This window comes from Diadema antillarum, unplaced genomic scaffold (assembly GCF_040938485.1).
Source record: "Diadema antillarum isolate AM-2024a unplaced genomic scaffold, OU_Dant_1.0 seq00000226_RagTag, whole genome shotgun sequence".
NCBI classification, from domain to species: Eukaryota; Metazoa; Echinodermata; class Echinoidea; order Diadematoida; family Diadematidae; genus Diadema; species Diadema antillarum.
Genome location: NW_027271278.1, coordinates 635,666 through 657,027, shown reverse-complemented (window position 1 = coordinate 657,027; position 21,362 = coordinate 635,666). Strand labels below are relative to the sequence as shown.

Below are 21,362 nucleotides of genomic sequence, written 5' to 3'. Positions count from 1 at the left end.
GTATGCTATGGGGGGGGGGGGGGTAGACGAGTAATTGTAATGTTGCAAGGAAAGAATGAAACAAGAGAGTGCTTCAATGGAAACAAAGAGAGTCTGTTAGGATGTATTGGTCAGCTAGACTGCATGATTCACAGAGTGTGAGTGTACATTCTTCTTGACAGGTATTGGGGTTGAAGCCGAGTCAAAGGACAGACAAGACATGTTGTTACCTGGCAAACAGCTGCAGCTACTTCAAGAAGCTGTCAAAACTGGTAAGTATGGTTTTTGTGTTTTTGTTGCTTCTCCTAGACAATGCCTAACAGATTGATCATGCAGAGTGTGATGTGGTGACCTCAGTCCAAGACGTGACTTGCATGCACCTGTCATTTGACGTTATCTCAAGATTCCATGATTTTGTTTTTGTTTTTGAACAAGCTACATGTATGCAAGATAATGTACTTTAAAAGTGGAAATTTTTTGCACAAGTAATTATTATTTTATTTTGTGTGTGTGTGTTTGTTTTTTGTTTTTTTGCCCAGCTGGATAAGATAAATTTTACATGTTTTAATTTCAGGGGAATCAAAAATGTGAAATATCATTACGTATTGTAACAACCAGAATATTTGCATGCTTTTCTTTTTGTGCTAGTTTCTTGTTGGGTGAAATGCGTGGAAATTTTCACACTATAAAAATGTCCACTTTCTTTATATATTTATTTTTCTCTGTCAGTGCAAGAATGTGTAATTCAGAATTGAAATGCAGAAGAGATAATGCTGTGTAGTATGGAATCAAAGTTTCATTGTTGTGTGTGTCTTTTATTTCTTTGGAGCGAGGTTTTAGCTATTTAAGTGAGGGCAATGTGGAATATGGTACCTGAAATCTTCAAGTAGAATACTAGACCTAAATATAAAGTCATTGATATTGTTTTACACATTGTAGCATCATCTAACCCTGCTATACCTATGATGCCTGTGTTGTACTCACACCTTGTACATGTACATGTATCTAGCTGCAGGCAAGCCGGTTGTCCTACTTCTCTTCAATGCTGGTCCCGTCAATATTACCTGGGCACTTGCCAGTCCTTCTGTACACGCAATTGTGGAGTGCTTCTTTCCTGCCCAGGCCACTGGGGTTGCTCTCCGACAAATGTTCCAAAACTCTCCAGGAGCCAACCCTGGGGGCAGGCTTCCCTTTACCTGGCCTGCCACTGAACTGCAGGTGAACTCATCTAATTTATATTTCATGATTGATTGGTTGAACAGTGGCACTCTCTCGCATTGATTGATTGGTTTTATCGAGGGCAGTGCTGAATTTGTTTTCAATACTTCTGTGTTTATAATAGTAATAGTAATAGTAAGATTTTACATACCAAGTATGTGAACATTGTTGGGGTCTATTACTAAAATGAAATGTAGGAGACAATGAAAGTGATAGAAACAACCCATGGGATGTTTATTAATAATCAGTATAGGTGGAGAAGTGTATAAAGCTGAAAGGACATATACAAGTGTGTGTGTGTGTGTGTGTGTGTGTGTGTGTATGTGTGTGTGTGTGTGTGTGCATGTGTGTGTGTGTGTGTGTGCATGTGTATTAGTGTTTGATAATGCCATAAAGTCCTCCGAATATCATAATTTTCATATTGCTCTTCATATGACTTTTTTTTTTTGATGGCACTTCTTTCATTCTCCAGTGATATACAGTATGAATTAACGCCAGCCCTAATTCTTATTTATCATTTTAAGATACCACCGATGGAGAACTATTCCATGGCTGGGCGTACTTATCGGTACTTTGATGGTGATCCACTCCTTCCATTTGGTTATGGTTTGTCCTACACAAAGTTCAACTACTCCAAGCTTGTCCTCACTCCTGCCAGCATTCATCCGTGCCAAAATGTAACAGTGAACGTCACTGTGACGAACATAGGAAACATCACAGGGGATGAGGTGAGATGACAGACATTTTCCTCCTCTATTCCTTTGTCTCTACTTTCATGAGTCTGACTGCAGAATATATTACCTCCTTTTGCTTAGCTACTAAATAAAATATAATGCATGTTCTATTTCATCAAATTTTGCAGGAGACTGCACTGTTTCGATTCTCCACTGTTGAACTTTCTCAGCATTGAGCATAGAAAAATTAATGTTCCTCCCACAAATATCCACTCATACATGTAGATACATCTAGCCTACCTGATTAAAGTTACAATCACATCCAGTATGATTTTAGTAGAAAATAATTTGATATATAGACAAACCTGCCTTAATGACCACCTGTCTATAGCAGCCACTGAGAAATCCCCAGGAGAAAAGCCCAGTCAAAGACCCTGTGTATTGAGGTCACCTGTCTAATGCTGCCAGTGGTCACCATTTTGAATTCTGCAGTAGTGTTTTAACTGTGTAATAGTGACCACAGCCTACAGAGCCACAGCTGAGGCTGTAATTTAGCATGTTTTTCTACTTTTTCGCTGTGCCAGTCATGCATAGTGAACAGTTCCAATTATCACATTCATCCACCATTTAGGCATGATATGTGCAGTCGTAAAAATCTTGCTTGCTTTGGCATGCTAGTATGCAATAACTTGTAATTATAATAGCAATGTTCGATGTACAAAATGTTTTCTACTCATTAATACAAGTACACAAGAATACTTAAAGTTCATTTGCGAGTTTCTTCACTTTGTCTCCCTCTATCTTTCTTTCTTTCAATACTTAAAGTATTTGTACATACCACGATAATACATGTACATTAATGTGATATCCATGAAACATTGCACAACCTGTCTGTAGTCGTCAGCTGTCTGTATTAAAACCACACTTTTTCATCTCCCCGGGTGACTGCTATAGACAGGTTTGACTGTATAAACAATAGTGATGTGTACTGGCAAGTAAAATTTCTCAGTCCAGATAATATGGTGTAAAATGAAAAAAAAAAGAAGAACCAAATCTATATTCCAGCATTGTGAATGATTTGACATGGTAGTCAAAGAAGGCAACTCTTGCTGCTTGAGAAAAACCTTGTGACAGGAAGTTTGTTGGTTACATGAGGGCACTCCTCCGGCAAGATAAGTGTGTGGAATGGTTTCTAAATCTTATCGCAGGGGTAGGAGGCCCACATGTATTCTTGTTTATCCTTTATCAGCGTGCATGCTGGGAGTGAGGTGGTTTTCAGAGCTGTGACGCTTGTTAGGGTCATGTGATGTCGGTGTGATGGTGGGATGGTTTGCTTTGCTGGTCTTGTGGTTGGTTGTGGTTGGAAGCCATTGACACTGGGCTAGTCGCTTGTAAGATAAAGTGATGAGCCACATGTTTTTGTTTGGGCTATTTTTTTTTTTTTTGTAATGACTTCACAAATACATAGTGGGTGTAAAGGAGGCAGAAGATGTACTTGCATCTGATGATGGAAAAAGTAAAAAAACAGAACTCTCTCTTTCAATTCATATCGCTGGAATCTCACAAAAATGAAAGTTTCTCATTGTTCATATCTATAGTTTAACCCGCTGAGGATGGGCTGATTTTGCTACAACACGCATTTCCCATAGACACCTGCCTGAGTATACTTGGGACTCGTGTTCAACGGGTTAATACATGTAGTGATTCGTTATTGTAAATCTAATGGGTCACATGAAAAGTCTGTGGGTATTTCAGAATTTGCATTTCTTGGAATGGGATCTGTTGGTATATGACAGTCCATTCATGATCTAATAACCAAATGCTGAAGTGAAAAGGCTGGTATGTGTAGGCATCATGAAAGTGTCTCAGGAATTCAATAGAATGTAAGGAAAATTCAAGGAATAATTTGCTTGATTACTACAACAGACGTGTAGGCTCAATATCAGGAAGCACCCCAAAACAGTCAAAGGAACAATACAGTTTTTATGTTGCCAATTAGCAGCAATCAACCAGCTGTAAGGATTTAATTTAGACTGGACTTAATTGGTTAACATCTTTTATTTATTTAATACATAAAGTAGTTGAATGCCTGACTGTACAACTGGTATTAATGATTATGGTATGAATGATTTTGATGATGATGATGATTAATGATGATACTCTCTGCAGTCCCAATTAGTTAATTGTGCCTGTGACATTTAACTTTATTTATGCAGTTTAATCTCCCTATGCTGATGAGGTTGATACGTTACAATGATTTTCATGATACGCAATGTATATCATGATTTCATATATCGCTGCACACATGGCACATTGTCGTTAACATGCTTCCCTGCGCATGGCAGATTGTCGCTAGGCTGTAGGAGTGTGCATAGGGTTTATAACAACATTCTGCCATGCGCAGGGAAGCGCATTAACAACATTCTGCTACTGTATACGCTATAATTTTCGCGTACATAAATTTTCGCGAATTGCCGATGTCACACATTTTCGCGAGTGGTTAAATTCGCGATTGGGGGACCAGAGAAAATATGAAGTGGCAAAGAAAGTGTGAATTTTCAACTTACTAGCATATGAGAATGATACTAGTTATACACTGCATGAAAAAGACTTGCCAAACTCTGCGAACTAGTAAGTTAGAATTCAACATTTTTGAAGTGTTTAAGTCCATCGCGCTAGATTTCTGACGAGTAGTCCCCTTGCGATAATGGATTGGCTCTCTACAGTATTCGTAAGTAGACGTGGACGTGCGTAAACAAGCTTAGCCAGTATGGTCTGTTCGGTAAGCCGTGACATGGTATTCTAGTACTGAAATGTTTGTATCATCAAGGCAAGGGATTCATTTTGGAAGGTAATATTTTCGCGTGTTGTTAATTTCGCGAATAGCTCCCGACTCGCGAAATTCGCGAAAATAAAACCCCCGCGAAATATATAGCGTATACAGTATATGCACAACAATATATCATGAGATTACTCTGAGAAAGAACAGAGAAGATGTCTCATTATATGTTGTTAGAAATTTATTGTCTAGCCATTTGGCAGGGAGATAAATCTTCTATTTTGAAAGTCATTGTAGGGCAGCCACGTCTGTTCCTTGCAAATTAGAGTTGCTTCCTTGTAGACCCAACCCACTTTGTTTTAGCAACAGTCTTCCCTTGACGAGGGGATTAATTTCCAGGACAAACTTTAATTGATCTCCTTAATGAAAATAAGGTATCATGAGGCTTTCATTGCCATTTATAACCATGAGATTGTCCCAAACAACATTGAGTGGGCTGTTTGCTGACCAATGAGTTGTAGCACCCATGACTTATAGAAGACTGATCTTACTCGTCCACACACCTGGGCTATAGAAAGCGTCTAGACTTGACGCACCAGGAATCCAGCAATGAAGTTGCCCATTGTTTTTCTTCTAAGGTCACCTGCCCCGGATGTTTCAGAGGGTGGAGGGTGGAGGGTGGGGCAGGCAGGGGGGAGGGGGGAGTTGTGTGCCTGGAGATTCTGCAGGCGATGGAATGAAAGGGGCGTAGTCTTGTGTTTGGATAGATATCACCTGTGAGCTTTACTGACGAGATAAGGAACTTCCTCTAAAGGGTGAGAGTGGGTGTCAAGTCATCAAATTCAGTGAAATTATGCCTCATTTATTTTTATCTATTTACATGTAAATCTATTCTGCTTTATTAAGTGCACAATAAAGAAATGAGTAACTGATTGTACTGAAACATATTTTCCCATTGCCAAAGTTTAAAAATGAAACTAGAAAAGCACTCATAGAGCGCAGACCTCTGCCAAGCCAGCAACTCATTTCCCCCCATACATGCATGTAATTTTCCAATAGACAACTGCACACGTAGAAGCCTTTTGTTTACATCATCAGCTTTCAGCTGCATGGCAATTTGCGGAGAACATGCGCTTTAGTGGGCATGTGTAAATCTCCAGGACACACAGCTTGAACTCCGAAGTTCATTGACCTTAAATGGCAAAAGATAAAAAAAACCTCCCAGATCACTTCTACCAAAATTTAATCATCTGTTCCTTGTCTTATTATTGACTTTTCCTGCAAGTTTCATTCAAATCTGTTCACAGCTTTTTGAGTAATTTTGCAAACAGGCAAACCAATGCCAATGATCACTTTAGCCTCCTTCCTTGGCGGAAGTAATGATGAGATTCTAAACAGAGATGTGATGACAGCTACATGTCTACTACTGTCATCATTTAGGTCCTCCTTTGCTTCTGGCTTTGTCATGTGACTTGATGGAATGAGGTATTGAAGTCATGTGATCAAATGTTTTCCGATAGGTTTGACATGATCTCAGGGATTACATAAATATCTGTGCCATCTCATGTAACAAACACACTCTCTTACTCGTTCACAAACAAAGAGACAAAGAAACAAACAACAAACTTGCAGGTACACAAACTAGTAAACAAGAAAACAGGCAGCAGAACTAGATAACATTGAGGAGCAGCTTCGCCACATTATTTTCAGAATTAAGCAACTGCAGTTTACATTCATGGAAGTACTTGCAGTGTAGTGACTCAAAGTAAACACAGTGCATTCGAATTTCTTCTATTCAGTGGATTTCCATAGATTCTCTTTTCTTTCCCAAAAAAACATATGTTCTCATTTTCTTTGTAAACACCCAACCTCACGGAGGGATAGCTTTCAATGTTTATAGCTCTGAACAGGCTTAATTTCATGTATGCTTTTGCTTCACAAACTCTCTGACTCACACACCTCACGTTGACCCTCCATATAGGAACCTACTTGTGGCCACTTCTTTTGCACCCTTCCCTTCATAGCCTCTTTGGATCACTAAGTACTTCAAATGCCAGCCATGGCATTTAGGCCCGAATTCATGAAGGTGGTACAATTGAAAACATAGTTTAAACCATGGTTTCAATTGTACCACCTTTGTGAATTCGGGCCATTGTGTAGAAATCTTTTTAACTGACTGCTGCTTGTAATAATTGGGTCAATCTAAACGTAGTGTAGGTTATCAACAGCATGGCTCGAGACTCTAGCCCTTTCATAGACACATTACTTTGTCAGCCATGTAACCTCTGACCTCTGGACTTTTGTGCAAAATTTTCTTGACATGGTGTGGATGTAAGGTTAATCCTACAAGTGTGTTGTGTGTACATTGAATGCCTGCCTTGAGCTGGGTCCCAGTGCCAATCTCTGGTCACTTATTAGTCATGTACTACAGGGATATATGCTCCATGATAAACAACAAATCACAACTATTATTCTAGATAAATAGATGAAAATATGATTGCTTACATGAAACAAATCAGAGTGATGAAATGATATTCTCTTCCAGTGGGCAAGAAATTTGCATAGCAAATGCAATTTTCAAAAATGAGAGCAATGACACAGCACAAAACAAAACACTCGTGGTTTTGTTGGGTGTACTTTCCTTACAATTAGAAAATTAATTCTCTCTATATATTGGATGCAGCTGGAATGTATAAATCCCAGCATTCCAAAAGAATAGATAGGATACTATGCTTTTGAGCTTTGTGGCTTTTGTGCGGCCCATTGAAAGATTAGTTATGGCCAGCCCGTCTGTGTCATGCAACCAAGAGTTTTGGTACCCCGGCCAAGCAGGAGGGTAATATCCAGGGCTCTTGGCAAACACCCTACTAATCATTCTTCATCATTGTGTGGTGAATACCTCAAATCTGAATACACTTTGATGACTCCTGCTGATGGCCTGACACAGGTTATGACATGTGACGCCCAGCTTAAACCCACAAAAAATCGCAGATTAGGATTCTCTGTAATGGACCAAAATATGTCATTTGAAGGTTGTCTTTACCTGGGAGAGTAATTGTTTCTCTACCTACTGTCAAAATTTGGTGGCTTAAAGCGAAACCAAAATCAAGATATTAGCAGTTTTTCTGGACCATATTGTTTTCAGACAGGTGCTGCGTACACTGGGAAATAGAATATGTTATCATTGATACTTCTACACAGCATGCCAGAGTGACTCCAATCTTTAAATTCTCGTTTTTCCCCTTTTTATGAAACTGCTCGTCTCCTAACTCTGTCATGTTTCAATCACTTTTGAATGGGTTAGGATGGTCAAATGTTACCATGTTATCATTTTAAAGCAAAGAGCTTACTCATTAAAACTATCTAGAAAAAGTGGAATGTCATTGTGGCTCTACTTTTTTTTTTTTTTGGAGGGGGGTTGAGCTGGGCAGTCACAAAAGGATCTGTGCCGGTTACATCACTGTGTTCAAGGTGAGGTATTTCTGTGATTAACCTTTGAAGACCAAACAGTCCATTTGTTGTGTGTTCCTCTGCTTCCTTGTCAAAAGGCAAACATTGATCTTGAGATCAGCTAGGTCAAAGTTGGCATCAAGTCTGCCCATCCGAGATAAGAAGTCACATCCATACGCATTATAAAGGGCATGAAATATTTTGTACACGTTGGGTCATCAGGTTGTCTTGTTTGTAAAGCAAAACCCAAGAGGTTGCCAATGATAGAATTTTACTGTCTGTGTGCCATATTTGCATACTATACAACTTTCAGTGGTGTGCAAGACATAGGCCTTTGTTTTACTCATGCTCAGTGTTTAAAGGTACAACAAAACGTGGTTTCCATGTGACTGCAGAAACTGTCAATTTCTGCTCTAAAATGGAGACATATTTAGATGAGAAATATGTGAAATAACAGTGTGATACCACAATTTTACTTGGATAATGACAAAAATGTGAAATATTACCTGAAAAGGTACGCCAAGAGTAATGCAATCTTACTGCTGTTTTATATTCAATTACATTTTAATTACAATAAATTGGGCATGCAGCTTGTCAGCTGTATGTGATTCAATACTACTGCTAGGGCATGATCCGATCATCATGTACTTGTAGCATTCTACATACCCACTACTGAACATAGAGGTGCTTCACGAGTACACCATCTTTTATCATTTCACACTTCTGATCTCAAAATACTCCAAAGCAACTCATTACTGTAAACAGAGGAATTTTTGCATGCATTTTAATTTGGTGAATTTCGCGCGAGCCGAGTTTCGCAAAACTACAATGCACGCTAAAGATCTTGTCGTGTGTAATAATAGTAAGAGTATTTTGATGAATCTTGAGCAAATTTATGATTCCATATACTGTATATGCCATGTATTTTGTGAGTCCAGTGCTATTTGCTTATTTTAAAACAGGAAAATATTAACTCTGATTCCAACATGAATGGGATGTGCACATGTACATATTTCCGTCAATTTCCTTATTCCATGGTTGTGACTTTAACCCATTGAGGACGGGCTGATTTTGCTATAACACGCATTTCCTACAAATACCTGCCTGATTATACTCGGGACTCGTCCTCAAAGGGTTAAATACTCTCAACATTTTTGGGAAGCTTTTTGGAAGTTTGGTAGCCTGACATCAATTTTTAGTGGCCCCAGTCCACTGGGCTACTGCTAATGTCAAGTGATTGTAGTTTCTGTTTTTTGTCGCCATGTAAACCAATAATGACATGCAAGCTTATGGTGAAGTGCATATGTTAAAAGTGTCCAGAGAGGGTGCTACAATATCACTTCTATGGTCTCAGGAACGCTGGCGGGTGTTAAAGAACAGGAAAGAAACAGGGATCCTGTAGATTGTCAGTTGAGTGTGAAGACTCCCTAGACCATGGTTCCCCTCTCACTTTCACAGGGTTCCAGCTTTCTTGGAGTTATCGTAACTTCAAAAGAAAACTTTCATACAGTCATTTCAAGACCATATTACTACTGGCAAAAGGTTATTGCTTATATTACAGCCTACCAATTATGACTCCTAAACAGCTCTAGGCATAATGATACTTCACCTTATAATCCAATAAAAGAAAAGAGTGTTGGTGTTAACCAGTGAGATTATATACATTTGTAGCATCATGTACCAAAAAGGAAAATAAAATTATGTTCCATTTTATGGTAAAGTCTTTTAAATAACATATTATTGTTGCTTTGTGTAATCATATAGTATCTATGTTTTGACTAGTAATTGTTTTTGTTTGATTTTGTTTATTAGACAAGGAAGGGAAAAGGGGTCTGGATGTAATGCTACCCAGGAAGTGGAGTGAGTGCACAGTGGGTGTGAGGTTGATTCCCGTGAATGGTAAAGAATAGAGTCGTTTATTTGTTTGTGTCTTGTCACCTTGCTGAAACATTTAGGTAATCGGTAAAAAAATCAAAGGAAGTATTCCTGTGGTTGCAAGATAGTGATGGGAATTGTAAAAACTGATGGCAATTTGGGTTCACTGACTGCAAGATAGGCTGCTGCTTGTTGCACTTATAATCAATTTTATCCAGTAGGTGTTGCTGTTATTTTTATATTTTAAGCATGTGCCAATCAGTTTTGAATATTCATGCTTTTTTTGTAGCTGGTTGTTATAGTAATCTTATTGCAGGTATCTAAGGATTTCAGTAATAGTGAGTGCTTGCGTTGTGGTAACTTTATGATTCCCTCTGCTGTAATCTAGAATTTCCCCCCCCAAATTGATCAATTTATTTCATTGCTATTTCTGCATGGATGACACTTGAATTCTGTAGACAGAGCTTTTGGCAATGCATTAAATGGTTATTATAAAATGGGTTCAAGAATGTAGCCAATTGGAAGCGCTGAAATGAGTCACGTGTGCCTGTATTAATTTCTCACTAACATGCACGGCCTGACGTCACAATGTTTACACTAGCAGTGCACACTCAATCAGTTGTTACAAGTGCGTCACGCGCTACTATACGCGCTGTCAATCCTGTAAACAGAACTTCTAGTTCGGGCTGCCGGCCGGCCATTCTTGTGTGCATAACACGTGTGGCGTACGTATACTCTTATACGTACAGTACTTATACATGTATGTGCGGGATTTCCGAGTGCGACGTGCGTAAATGTTTGGGACGAACATCTTCGGACATCTTGAATCTTTGACTGGTATTGACCGACAAAGGTACGTGAAAAAGGCTGTTAGTTTTCGACCCATTTTATAAAACAAATGATGCACAGGATTATTTCGTGGCGTTAGTGGAGATGCAGCTCACTCTCGGGTATTTACAATGTAGTGCAACATGCACTCGGCTTCGCCTCGTGCATGTTTGACAATTGTAAATACCCTCGAGCGCTACATCTCCACTAACGCACTCTATCCTGTGCATCATTTGTATAAAAACAACAATACATCTATATACTCTGCATTCCTAGGTTTGGTGATGCAAAGCTGCAAAGTTGATAATTGTGGAACCTGCTTACACTGTATATTAGCTAACCATTTGTACACTCTGACATTTTGAAGTGAACAACAAAGTGTTCAGAGGAGAGATATCTCTTGCTCATATCTGGAAATACTTTTAGAAATGTATCATTCTACAAAGATAATGTTTACATTTTGCTGTGAAAAAAAGTGTTCAATTACTCAAGATTAATGTTAGGCATATGAATATCCTGTCAAAATCAGGAAGCATTGAATTACTGAATCACTCTCAGTATGGCAAAATCTGTCAACAGCAGTCCCAATGTTTGATTACAATCAGTGTGTGATCCCTCACTAGAGTTCTCAAGGTGAACTCCAATCCTGCATGCAATAGTCGCAGGAGAGTTGCAAGCATCCCTCAAAATAACGTATTCCTCAGGAAGGCCGTCAAGCAGGCGAGACCCAAGTTTAGGGACTGCCACTCAAGGGATTTTACTTTGTGATAAGCCATGGAGAGGGGGAGGAGGAGGGGGGGGGGGGAGGATCTGAATCACATGTGACTCAGTGGACGGGCAAAGTGAACACCCCTCAGCTCCTCAAGGTTTCTGGAGACAGGTTGATGTGCAGTGATGGTTATGGGATGGGGTTTACTAATATTCTAGTAGATTTATGGCATGGGATAGGGTCGTGATTGTGTTTGTGCTTTAAAAAAAAAAAATATCCAATGTTGTAATGGATATAGCATGGCTCGACACTAACTTTTTTGTTTGGTGGCCCGATTTTCATTTTTGGTGGCCCCGGGCCACCGGGCCACCGTTAGTGTCAAGCCCTGGATATAGGCATAAATGTTAACTATACATTTTAGATGGTTGATGGGATATTTGATCAATGGGAATCAAGTCTTTGTTATTTGAATTTGGTTTGATGCTTGATCATACTGAAGTTTTGTCATAGTTTGGATGTCTGTAAAATTAGCTTGAACAAAGAAAGTTAACCAACATACAACTCATGGACAACCTTGATTGTGACCAAAATTTTCCCCATTCCCCATTAATGCAATTGAATAGTTCCTTAGCCTTGATATTTTCTCATTCTGTGAGTAATCACAGCTGAGGCATCCTTGGAAAATGCTTATGAATGATGGCAAGGATGGCAGAGTTTTGGGCTGAAGTCCAATATTGAATGGTTGAGGTGATCTATTTTGAGTCTGAGTCTGTCCAGGATAAGAATTCCTTCTTTGAGCCTCCTTGATCTCTTCCTCTCCAGAGAGTCAGAGATCTCAAGATGTCTCAGTGACACTAGGCTCATTCACACACGTCAAAAAAAAAGCGTGGGTTGAATCGCGATTTAAATCACACCTTTGTGCACTCTGGTTCACACATTCACAGGCAAGAAAAACATCACTATCTAAACTGCAGCAATTCAAAAAGAAAAATCACAACTCAAATTGCACCTGTTCAAGCGGAGCCAAACTGCACATGAATGAGTCTCACAGTTTGACCTTACTTTGACCCAACTATCCCTCACACGTTGCATCATGGGATATCAAAATACTGTGCAATTTTGCACAGTGTTCATTCATACTTTGTATCATGAATAATTACATCAATTCAGAAAAAAGTGTGACAATTTCAGAAACATTGCACTTTTAGTGGTATGTGGATGACGATTTGAATCTCACCAATAGTCACTATATTATGTCCACACATACCAAAAAAAAAAAAAAAAAGGTCTTTGAATCCCAATTTCAAATCACAACTCAAATAATCATGATTATTGGTGGCTGTGTGAATTGGTCTGCTGAGCGTCGTCCCCATAAGCATGAGGTTTTCTTGGCGTGCATGTCAGGAATCTCACACATGATGCTGTCATTGTCATAGCAGACAGTGATCTTGAAGGCGGACCCCAAGTACTATAAAGCATAATTAGACTGGAGGCCAAGAAGCTGGATCTAGTACATCCGTTGGTTTGATGTTATAAATAGAGGATTAATATGTACAGTATGACTAGTATGAGAGGATCATGACAAAAAGACATCAATGCATTTCATCCTGATACAAGAAAGAAAAAAATACAGAATAGACAACAAAAACTTCTTTTTTTTCTTTGAGATATCATATCCCTAGCTTTGGTTCATGGCTTTCATCTATTGATACACAAGATAAATATTTTACCACACCATTGATTCTATTCACGCTTTTATTTCAAAGGTATGAGTGTGACACATGTACTTTACTAGCCTCTGCATGCTCATGTGCCCAGATGCAACCCCTGTGTGTGCATGCATGATAGCGCAGACACTGTACACAATATTGTCATGTATACCTACTGTACATTTTAATCCAGTCATGTCCAATGGTATCATTTAAAGATATCTCTCTTTCTCACTTGTCTACTATGAAGCCTCATCTTGAAAGATTGCAATAATGGCAAAATTGAAAATGAAAAAAAGCAACTAAGTGCAACATTACTCATTCATATTTTGTTCCCTTGCAGCATTCTGATTTTACACCTGTTACGCTAACACATGATATAATCATAACTGTAAAAGAAGAGGTGCATGACCTTATTATACCCCTGCCACACATAGTGTGAAGGGGGTATAGGAATCACCGTGATGTTGGTCGGGCGGTCGGGCGGTCGGGCGGTCGGGCGGTCTGTTGCAAAATCTTGCGTCGCGAACTCCTCCTACAGTTTTGAAGCAATTTAAATGAAACTTAGGGTAAGTGATGATATTGAGGTATAGATGTGCAAGACATGTTTTTTGTGTTAGTCGGACAATGCGTTGCCATGGTAGCCATAATTTTACCAAAACCTTGTGGATTGAATAACTTCCGTAGTATTTAAGCAATTAATTTCAAAATTGGCATCTGTGATGATCTATAGGTGTAGTTATGCAAGACACTCTTTGTGTTTGTACTTGACAAAGCGTTGCCGTGGTAACCGCATGTTTTCTTTGAAATCTTGTGGAGTGAACAACTTCCACAGTTTTGAAGCAATTGAAATCAAATTTGGTAGGCATTATGGCCTTGAGGCATAGATGTGGAACACATAATCTTTTGTGTTAGTCGGACAAAGCGTTGCCATGGTAACCATAATTTTACCAAAACCTTGTGGATTGAATAACTTCCACATCATTCAAGCAATTACAGTCAAATTTAGTATTTATGATGATCGGGAGGTGTAGTTATGCAAGACACCAATGTGTTAATATAAGAAAAATGTATTGCCATGGTAACCACTCATTTTTGTATCATATTGAACCATTTAATCTATGAAGGTGAATTTGGTGTGTATGATGGTCTTTACCAAGTGTAGTTTTGCAAAATGTCCTTTGTATTTGTATATGACAATGCATTGCCATGGTAACTGCATGTTTGTTTGTTTTTCATCCTGTGGAGTGAACTTCTTCCACAGTTTTCAAGCAATTGAAACCAAATTTGGTAGGCCCTGAGGTATAGATGTGGAGCACATAATTTTTGTGTTTGTCACACAAACCGTTGCCATGGTAACCAAAATTTTACCAAAACCTTGCAGATCAAATAACTTTTCCATCATTCAAGCAATTAAAGTCAAATTTAGTATGTATCACGATCTAGAAGTGTAGTTTTTGCAAGACACCAATGTTTTAGTTTAAGGAAAATGTGTTGCCATGGTAACCACTCATTTTTGTATCAGAATAAACCATTCAAGCTATGAAGGTCAAATTTGGTGTGTATGATGGTCTTTAAGTGTAGTGATGCTGGGGGAAAGCATGTTTCCATTTGCTGTAAGTTTTGTACTCAGTGTCAACTCTGTAATTGTACAGTAAACTAAAATTATTCTGTTTCCAATTCGACAAGTGCACAAACTTGGTATTAACGTCATTGCCCTCATGACATCACATACTATTAAGCAACACTAGGGGCGGGGGTATTAATCACCTTCAGTGATAATTCTAGTTTTTAATTATTGTGTATCCTCAGATGAATTTCCCATGCAGTATTGCATAGGAAATTCATCTGAGGTAATCATTTTGCAATGGCAGCCTTGTTACAAACTCCATGAAAAACTCCAGAGTCCATGCTTGTTCATTTACATTGCAAATTGAAAAAAAAAGAAAGAAAGTGACAAAGCAATTGTCATCATGGGGAAGTGTTTTCATTAATGTTTGCTGAGCAATTGGTGTTACAATAATGAACCACAGTTGTTGTTGGTTTTTAGCTTTTTGGCTCAGTCCCAGCTGCATAATTGATTGATACAGACACACGGGAATTAAGGGAAATATCCAGAGGATTTCCAAGTGGGGTTGATAATGTGAACAGAGAAATAAAATCCAGATGCTGTCTCATTATGGTACTCATGGGGATCTAGCGTAGGCCCAAAAATATGGGCAGGATATACAGAATATCTGCTATTTGAATAAATAGAAAGATTTTTAGAACGGCTTTAGTGATTAGTTACCTCCACTATGGTTCAATGGCAGCTGGAGTAAATGATAATTATTTCAGTGACTTCTGTGCTATATTTAGACAAGCAGTAACCATGTGTGTGTGTGTGAACTAATCATTGAAGGATGTATGATTTTAAACATAGCCAGGTGATTGATGATTATGATTCATTTGTTTCATTATAGAGAGGACAGAATTGTGTCTGTTAAAGGAAAAGTTCACTCACGGTCCGCAATAGCAACCAAATGAATTTACCACAATAGGCCCTGAGAAGAAAATGTTTCTATTCCTTTTGGGGTTTTTTTTCTCCAATTTCTGTAATGAATGAGTGTAGTTTATGTCATGACAATAAATGGTTATGATATTAATTCAGTACACTATCAGGGCATTGATAGTATCGTCACGAGTGACCTGAGTAATTGAGTCAGATGCATTATGCTATTATCATCATCATTAACTATTGTTATTATCATAGTCAAATCATCATGAGTGAAGCCCTCATGAAGTCCATGTGTGATGACCTTTTAGTCTTTATGTACCTTTGATTTTGAAAAGGGCAATAAAAGTGTGACTCTTTTCCATAATTATGGAGAAGAAGGATAGGAACTGATGCTGGAAATGATTCATTTTTCAATTGTTTCTCCAAGGGCAAAAGTGCTGTCTGCAGCATTGAAATTTCACCCCAGATCAATTATACTATACTTGAGTCTGGGAGACATCTGCAAAACTTCTCCTTTCCCAAATTTTGAATCTTCTTCAGGGGCCTAAGCTCATGACAGAAAAGCTGGGTGCCTTGTGTTGGCCTACTTTTGCCTTTAATAATCCAAGTTCTCCCGAATTACTCATTCAAGAGCTTTAACCCATTGATGATGGGAATGTGATGTGTCCTTTGCAAAGTCTCTGGATGTTGTTTAATCCTACAAGCTAAGAGTTAAAGTGCAGCAGCCCCCTTGTACAAAGTCACCAAATATCTGCCAAAGGATGACATACAGAGAACATGAAAAGGACATGTGCTGTACATGGGGGCCCTGTGGTAAAATTGATGAGGCTCCAGACTCCTGTACAGGAAATCATTAGACCCAGTTCTGCCTGGTGAAAACATCCTTAGAGAAGATGTTCTGACCCTCAGTGTCTGTCTCCACCTATCTGTTCAGCTGCCTACCTGGTGATTATAGCTTATTGATAATGGCAAGACCCTCTGGATGAGAAGTGTTAGTATTGCAGAGGCTGCCCTGGATCAAATCATTATCTTTATAATAACCATGATCGTCGTCATGATCATGATGTGATGATGACGATGATGATCATCATGATCATGATGTGATGATGACCGTCATCATCATCATTATCATTACCATTTTCACTATCATAATCATTATTATCAATACCATCATCATTATCATCATTTTTATAACTGTCATTATCTCTATCATTATCAATCTTGTTGTCAGTATCACTGTGATGGTAACTTGTCATCATCACCTGTCTAAGTGATGATCATGGGTTAACTTTAACCTCCAGAACAACAGTTGACAAGCTTTCAGGTTTTTCGAAGGTGCCATAGTAGTTCTGGTTAATACTAAATGTAAGCGTAGCCATGGGAAAGATTTTTTTTTTTAACTTCTCCAATCTGCGCACAGACTTTTTTTCAGCTAAATGAGTTGTTCATGCTGGTCCATCATAAAGGGGCTTTGTGTAACAGGTCCTGCTTTCTGTTTGGAATACCTCATTTGTAAAATTCATGAGTTACTTTAGCAGAAAAAAATTATTCTAAATAATAAAGGAAGATCAGTGATAATACCACTTTAACATCTGTTGGGGAGTATGTATATAGTCGTGCTTAATCACAGATATGGGTAGGATTTAATCTAATCGTGCATTCATCCCTCAAATTCAATTTGAGAGCAGACCAAATGTGTGGCTCAAGCCCAATTTAGTAGCAAAGTGCAACCAATGAATGCAATTTATAAATGTTTGTCAACCACCTATCCCCATTTTGATGTTTTATATTTAAAAAGTGCATTCCTAGATGTACAGGATTTCAATGAATGGCATAATCATAGAAAAATACTGAAGATTTGAGAATGTGGGCAAGCATATTATACAAAGATAAGATATTGTGATATTCCATTATACCTCAATATTATCACATAACACTGTGTACATGTACAGGTAATTGCATTTTTGCACAAAAGATGTTCAAGGGTGGTTGGTAGGTAAATTTCTAAACTTCATGAATAAATATGAGAACACTAATTTGTATATTTCAACTCTCTGGACATTTTTGTCGAGCCCACCAGAGGTGAGGGGAGACTAAGGGATCGCCTGCGGCGTCCGTCCGTCCGTCCGTCCGTGCTAACGAGAGTATGCTTGTGTGGCTCGTCCGTCCGTCTGTTCGTCGTCTGTCCGTAACGCTACAAAAACTTCAATAACTCTTTACTCTGGGCTTCAATTGCAATCAAACTTCGAGGGAAGAGGGGTCACATAAAGTTTCATATTTTACCATATATGAAGGTCACCTCAAGGTAAAAGCTCACAGGCAGGGGTCAATGAACTTTAGGGCCCAATGTTAAGTTTTTATGGCGCGTTTCTATGATGGGTCATAACTTTTGATCCATAACTCCATTTGTGACCAAACTTGTATGGTAGATGTCCCTTGGGGAGTGGATGGTCACAGGTCACAAGCTGGGGTCAACAAACTTTTAGAGCCCAATGTTCAGTTTTTATGGCGCATTTATATTATTGGTCATAACTTTTGATCCATAGGTCCATTTGTGGCTAAACTTGGATGGTAGATGTCCCTTGGGGAGTGGATGATCACCACAAGGTCAAAGGTCACAAGCTGGGGTCAACGAACTTTTAAAGCCCAATGTTAAGTTTTTATGGCGCGTTTCTATTATGGGTCATAACTTTTGATCCATAACTCCATTTGTGACTAAGCTTGGATGGTAGATGTCCCTTGGGGAGTGGATGATCACCACAAGGTCAAAGGTCACAGGCAGGGGTCAACGAACTTTAAGGGCCCAATGTTAAGTTTTTATGGCACGTTTGTTTTTTGCCATAATTTTTTACCCTTTTATATCTCTTTTTATCTGTTATATCCCATTCGCGTACAATTTCTTGTACGCGAATGGGCGAGACACATTATGGCACTTGCCTTGTTTAGCAAGAACAAATATTGCTCTCACAAGAAGAGATTATACACTCTGAAGCATGGAAATCATTGTAGTCATATATCTATTAAGGTAGCAGACATTTCCTTTCAGGACCTTTCAGGACAAACTTGAATATGAAATTATCTCTTCCTTTAGAGACATTTGAAAAGCCTCCCAAATATGGAAATCATGCTCTTTGGAATCCCCTTGATGTTGTAATGAGTGATTGTTAGCTGCCCTGGGATATTCTGTTTCCTCTCATCAAACAACCCTCTTTCTCCTTGATTGTCCTCCAGGTAATACAGGTGTACATCAGCTGGCAAGGCGTCAGCGTCCCGACACCAAAGATCCAGTTGGTTGATTTTGCCAGGAAGGAGATTCAAGCAGGGAAGAGCATCGTCGCAGAGTTCAAGATCGTCCCAAGAGTCATGGCGGTGTACACTGATGAATGGGTTCTGGAGCCCTGCACCATTGAGGTGTATGTAGGCGGCCAGCAACCAGGACAAAAAGTCAAAGTTCCCTCCAATGTGCTTTCCTCAAAGTTCCAGATTGTAGGTGCTGCAACTCCTTTGTCAAAGTGCCCCTATCCTGGGTAGTGGATGCAGAAAGCTGACTCAGTCTGCTTTCCGGCTAAGGATTGGTTGAGAGGAGGCATGAACTGTTAAGGTTGAACAAACAACAAAACAAACAAACAAACAAACAAACAAACAAACAAACAAACAAACAAATAATACAATGTAACAACTACATAAACCAGTAACGAAAATGTGGAGAATCTGCTATCAACTTTTTTTCAATAGAAATGTTTGTGAGTAATCCAGTTTGCCTATTTCTCTCCTCTTAAACTACATTGTAGTATTGAAGGTGAAATAATCATATTTAGATTTAATTAACTACTTTGGAGACAGTGATGGATTTGCTCCAGTTTGGACCTACAATATCTATAATAGTAAAATGCCAACTAGCAGGTACTGTAGCTAGTTATATGGTGCCATACACTGCACAATCCTCCCCTTTGGAGCACTGTTTTAATTTCAGCCTCACTGTAAAGATATTATGGGGGCACTGTGGTATATTTGATAAGATTGATGACTCAGGAATAGGAGGTTACATGGTCAAATCCAACCCACTGCCTACATCTTTTGACTAGATTTTTATACTAACTATCCCCCTCCTGCTTGACCAGGGTGTGGTGTATAAATAGGTACATGTAAGTGCCAGTACTGGGAAAGTGATAAGGAGCCCCTTGGGATAAGACCATTCACTCTGAAGAGGCTGCCCTGGGTAAATTATACCATCATTGTCATCATATCCTGTGCTTTGTTTAAAGGGGATATTATCAAGCTCAAATTCATATTATCTTTTTAAAGATGCTCTTCTTTCCCTCAATATCATTCCATATTGATGATTTAGTGGGAGGCTACCTTTATTGTGTGTGTTAACTTGATGAAATGAAATGAGAGGTTGTGTTTCCTACTACATGTATTTCAAGCCATGCAGAAATATTTGTGTGTGTACAATTTCTGTATCAATCTTAAAATGCAGGCATTCATTATTTTACAATAGTGACTTTGTATGCCACAATTATGAGTTTTTATACAATAAAAAAAAAAAGAATGATGTGATAATATTTGTCAGAATTCTGTCACTTTATCTTTGAAGCAGGTAAATAAGAGATGAGGAATTTTGAAAAATGTTCTGTTGGCAATCAAAAATGAAAATGCTGTGTTGGCAATCAAAAATGTCATCAGATATTGTATTTACATAGACTTATTTATGTGTAATGTGCATCAGGTATAATCTTACCATGAGCTTTGAGATTTCTGTCAGATTTGATTAATTGCTATGCCATTAAAGCATGTATGTATGAGATTGAAGGTACAGCTGATGTTCCTGAAATTAAAAAGTTCTAATTTTGTACACAAATGCATTTAAGTCTAGTTGTTCTTGGTAATTGTTCTTTACTAATTCATATAGCCTGAAGATACAGTATATCTTAAACATTCAAGTTGACTGTAGGGCATATTAGACAGTGGTGGATCCAGGTGGGGTTGCACCGGGTGCGCGCCCCCTTCATTTTTTGTTAAAACAAAAGAAATAAAAAGAAAACAAGGGGGATGGGGGTGGGGTGCGTGCACCCCCTTCAGTGGTGTAAAGGCCCCCTCCCCTCTTTTTATGGAATTCCTGAATCTGCCCCAGTTAGAGTAAAACTACACCTGTAGCTGCATTTTTTTTTCTCAATAGTTCTGCTACGTTGAATTATTTATTCAGTCACACACTATGAACAACAGTATAATTTGGCCTCAAATTCAGCATATTTTATAATTTTGATTCCCATTTGATTTATATCATATTAAAAATGATGTCATGATGTTTATATGTAAGTCAATGTCAAGGTATAGATAGATAGCAGGGGAGGGGGGAAGAGAATGAGAGGGAGGGAGGAAGAGAGGCACATAGAGAAAGACAGAAGAGTGGGAGATAGGATAATATCTGGATTACTAGGGGAAATTAGTGGTGGTCTAGTTAACATCTAACCACCTTCTTTACCCTCTTCCAACCTCCTTCCCACAAGACGGATTGTCAAGACTCTGTGCTGTAAATAAAACAAATTGAGCCCCGATGTCTATATGACTTATGGACCATTGCGGCAAGTCTGGTTTTAGCTTGACCCCTCGCCGCCCCTGATTTGGGGTGACAAGGGGAAAC

The 21,362-nt window shown here is 38.7% G+C and overlaps 1 protein-coding gene across 1 annotated transcript in view; it reads left to right on the top strand.

The window, feature by feature from the left end:
* The window catches only part of LOC139729216 (uncharacterized), a 30,886-nt gene extending 10,694 nt beyond the window's left edge, over window positions 1-20,192 (top strand). Inside the window, exons 8-11 of the mRNA XM_071640146.1 lie at window positions 162-251; window positions 989-1,197; window positions 1,722-1,925; window positions 18,950-20,192. Coding sequence (XP_071496247.1) covers window positions 162-251; window positions 989-1,197; window positions 1,722-1,925; window positions 18,950-19,249 — 803 coding nt within the window. The 3' untranslated portion in view covers window positions 19,250-20,192. The remainder of the gene's footprint in view (window positions 1-161; window positions 252-988; window positions 1,198-1,721; window positions 1,926-18,949) is intronic.
* The last annotated feature ends 1,170 nt before the right edge of the window (window positions 20,193-21,362 follow it).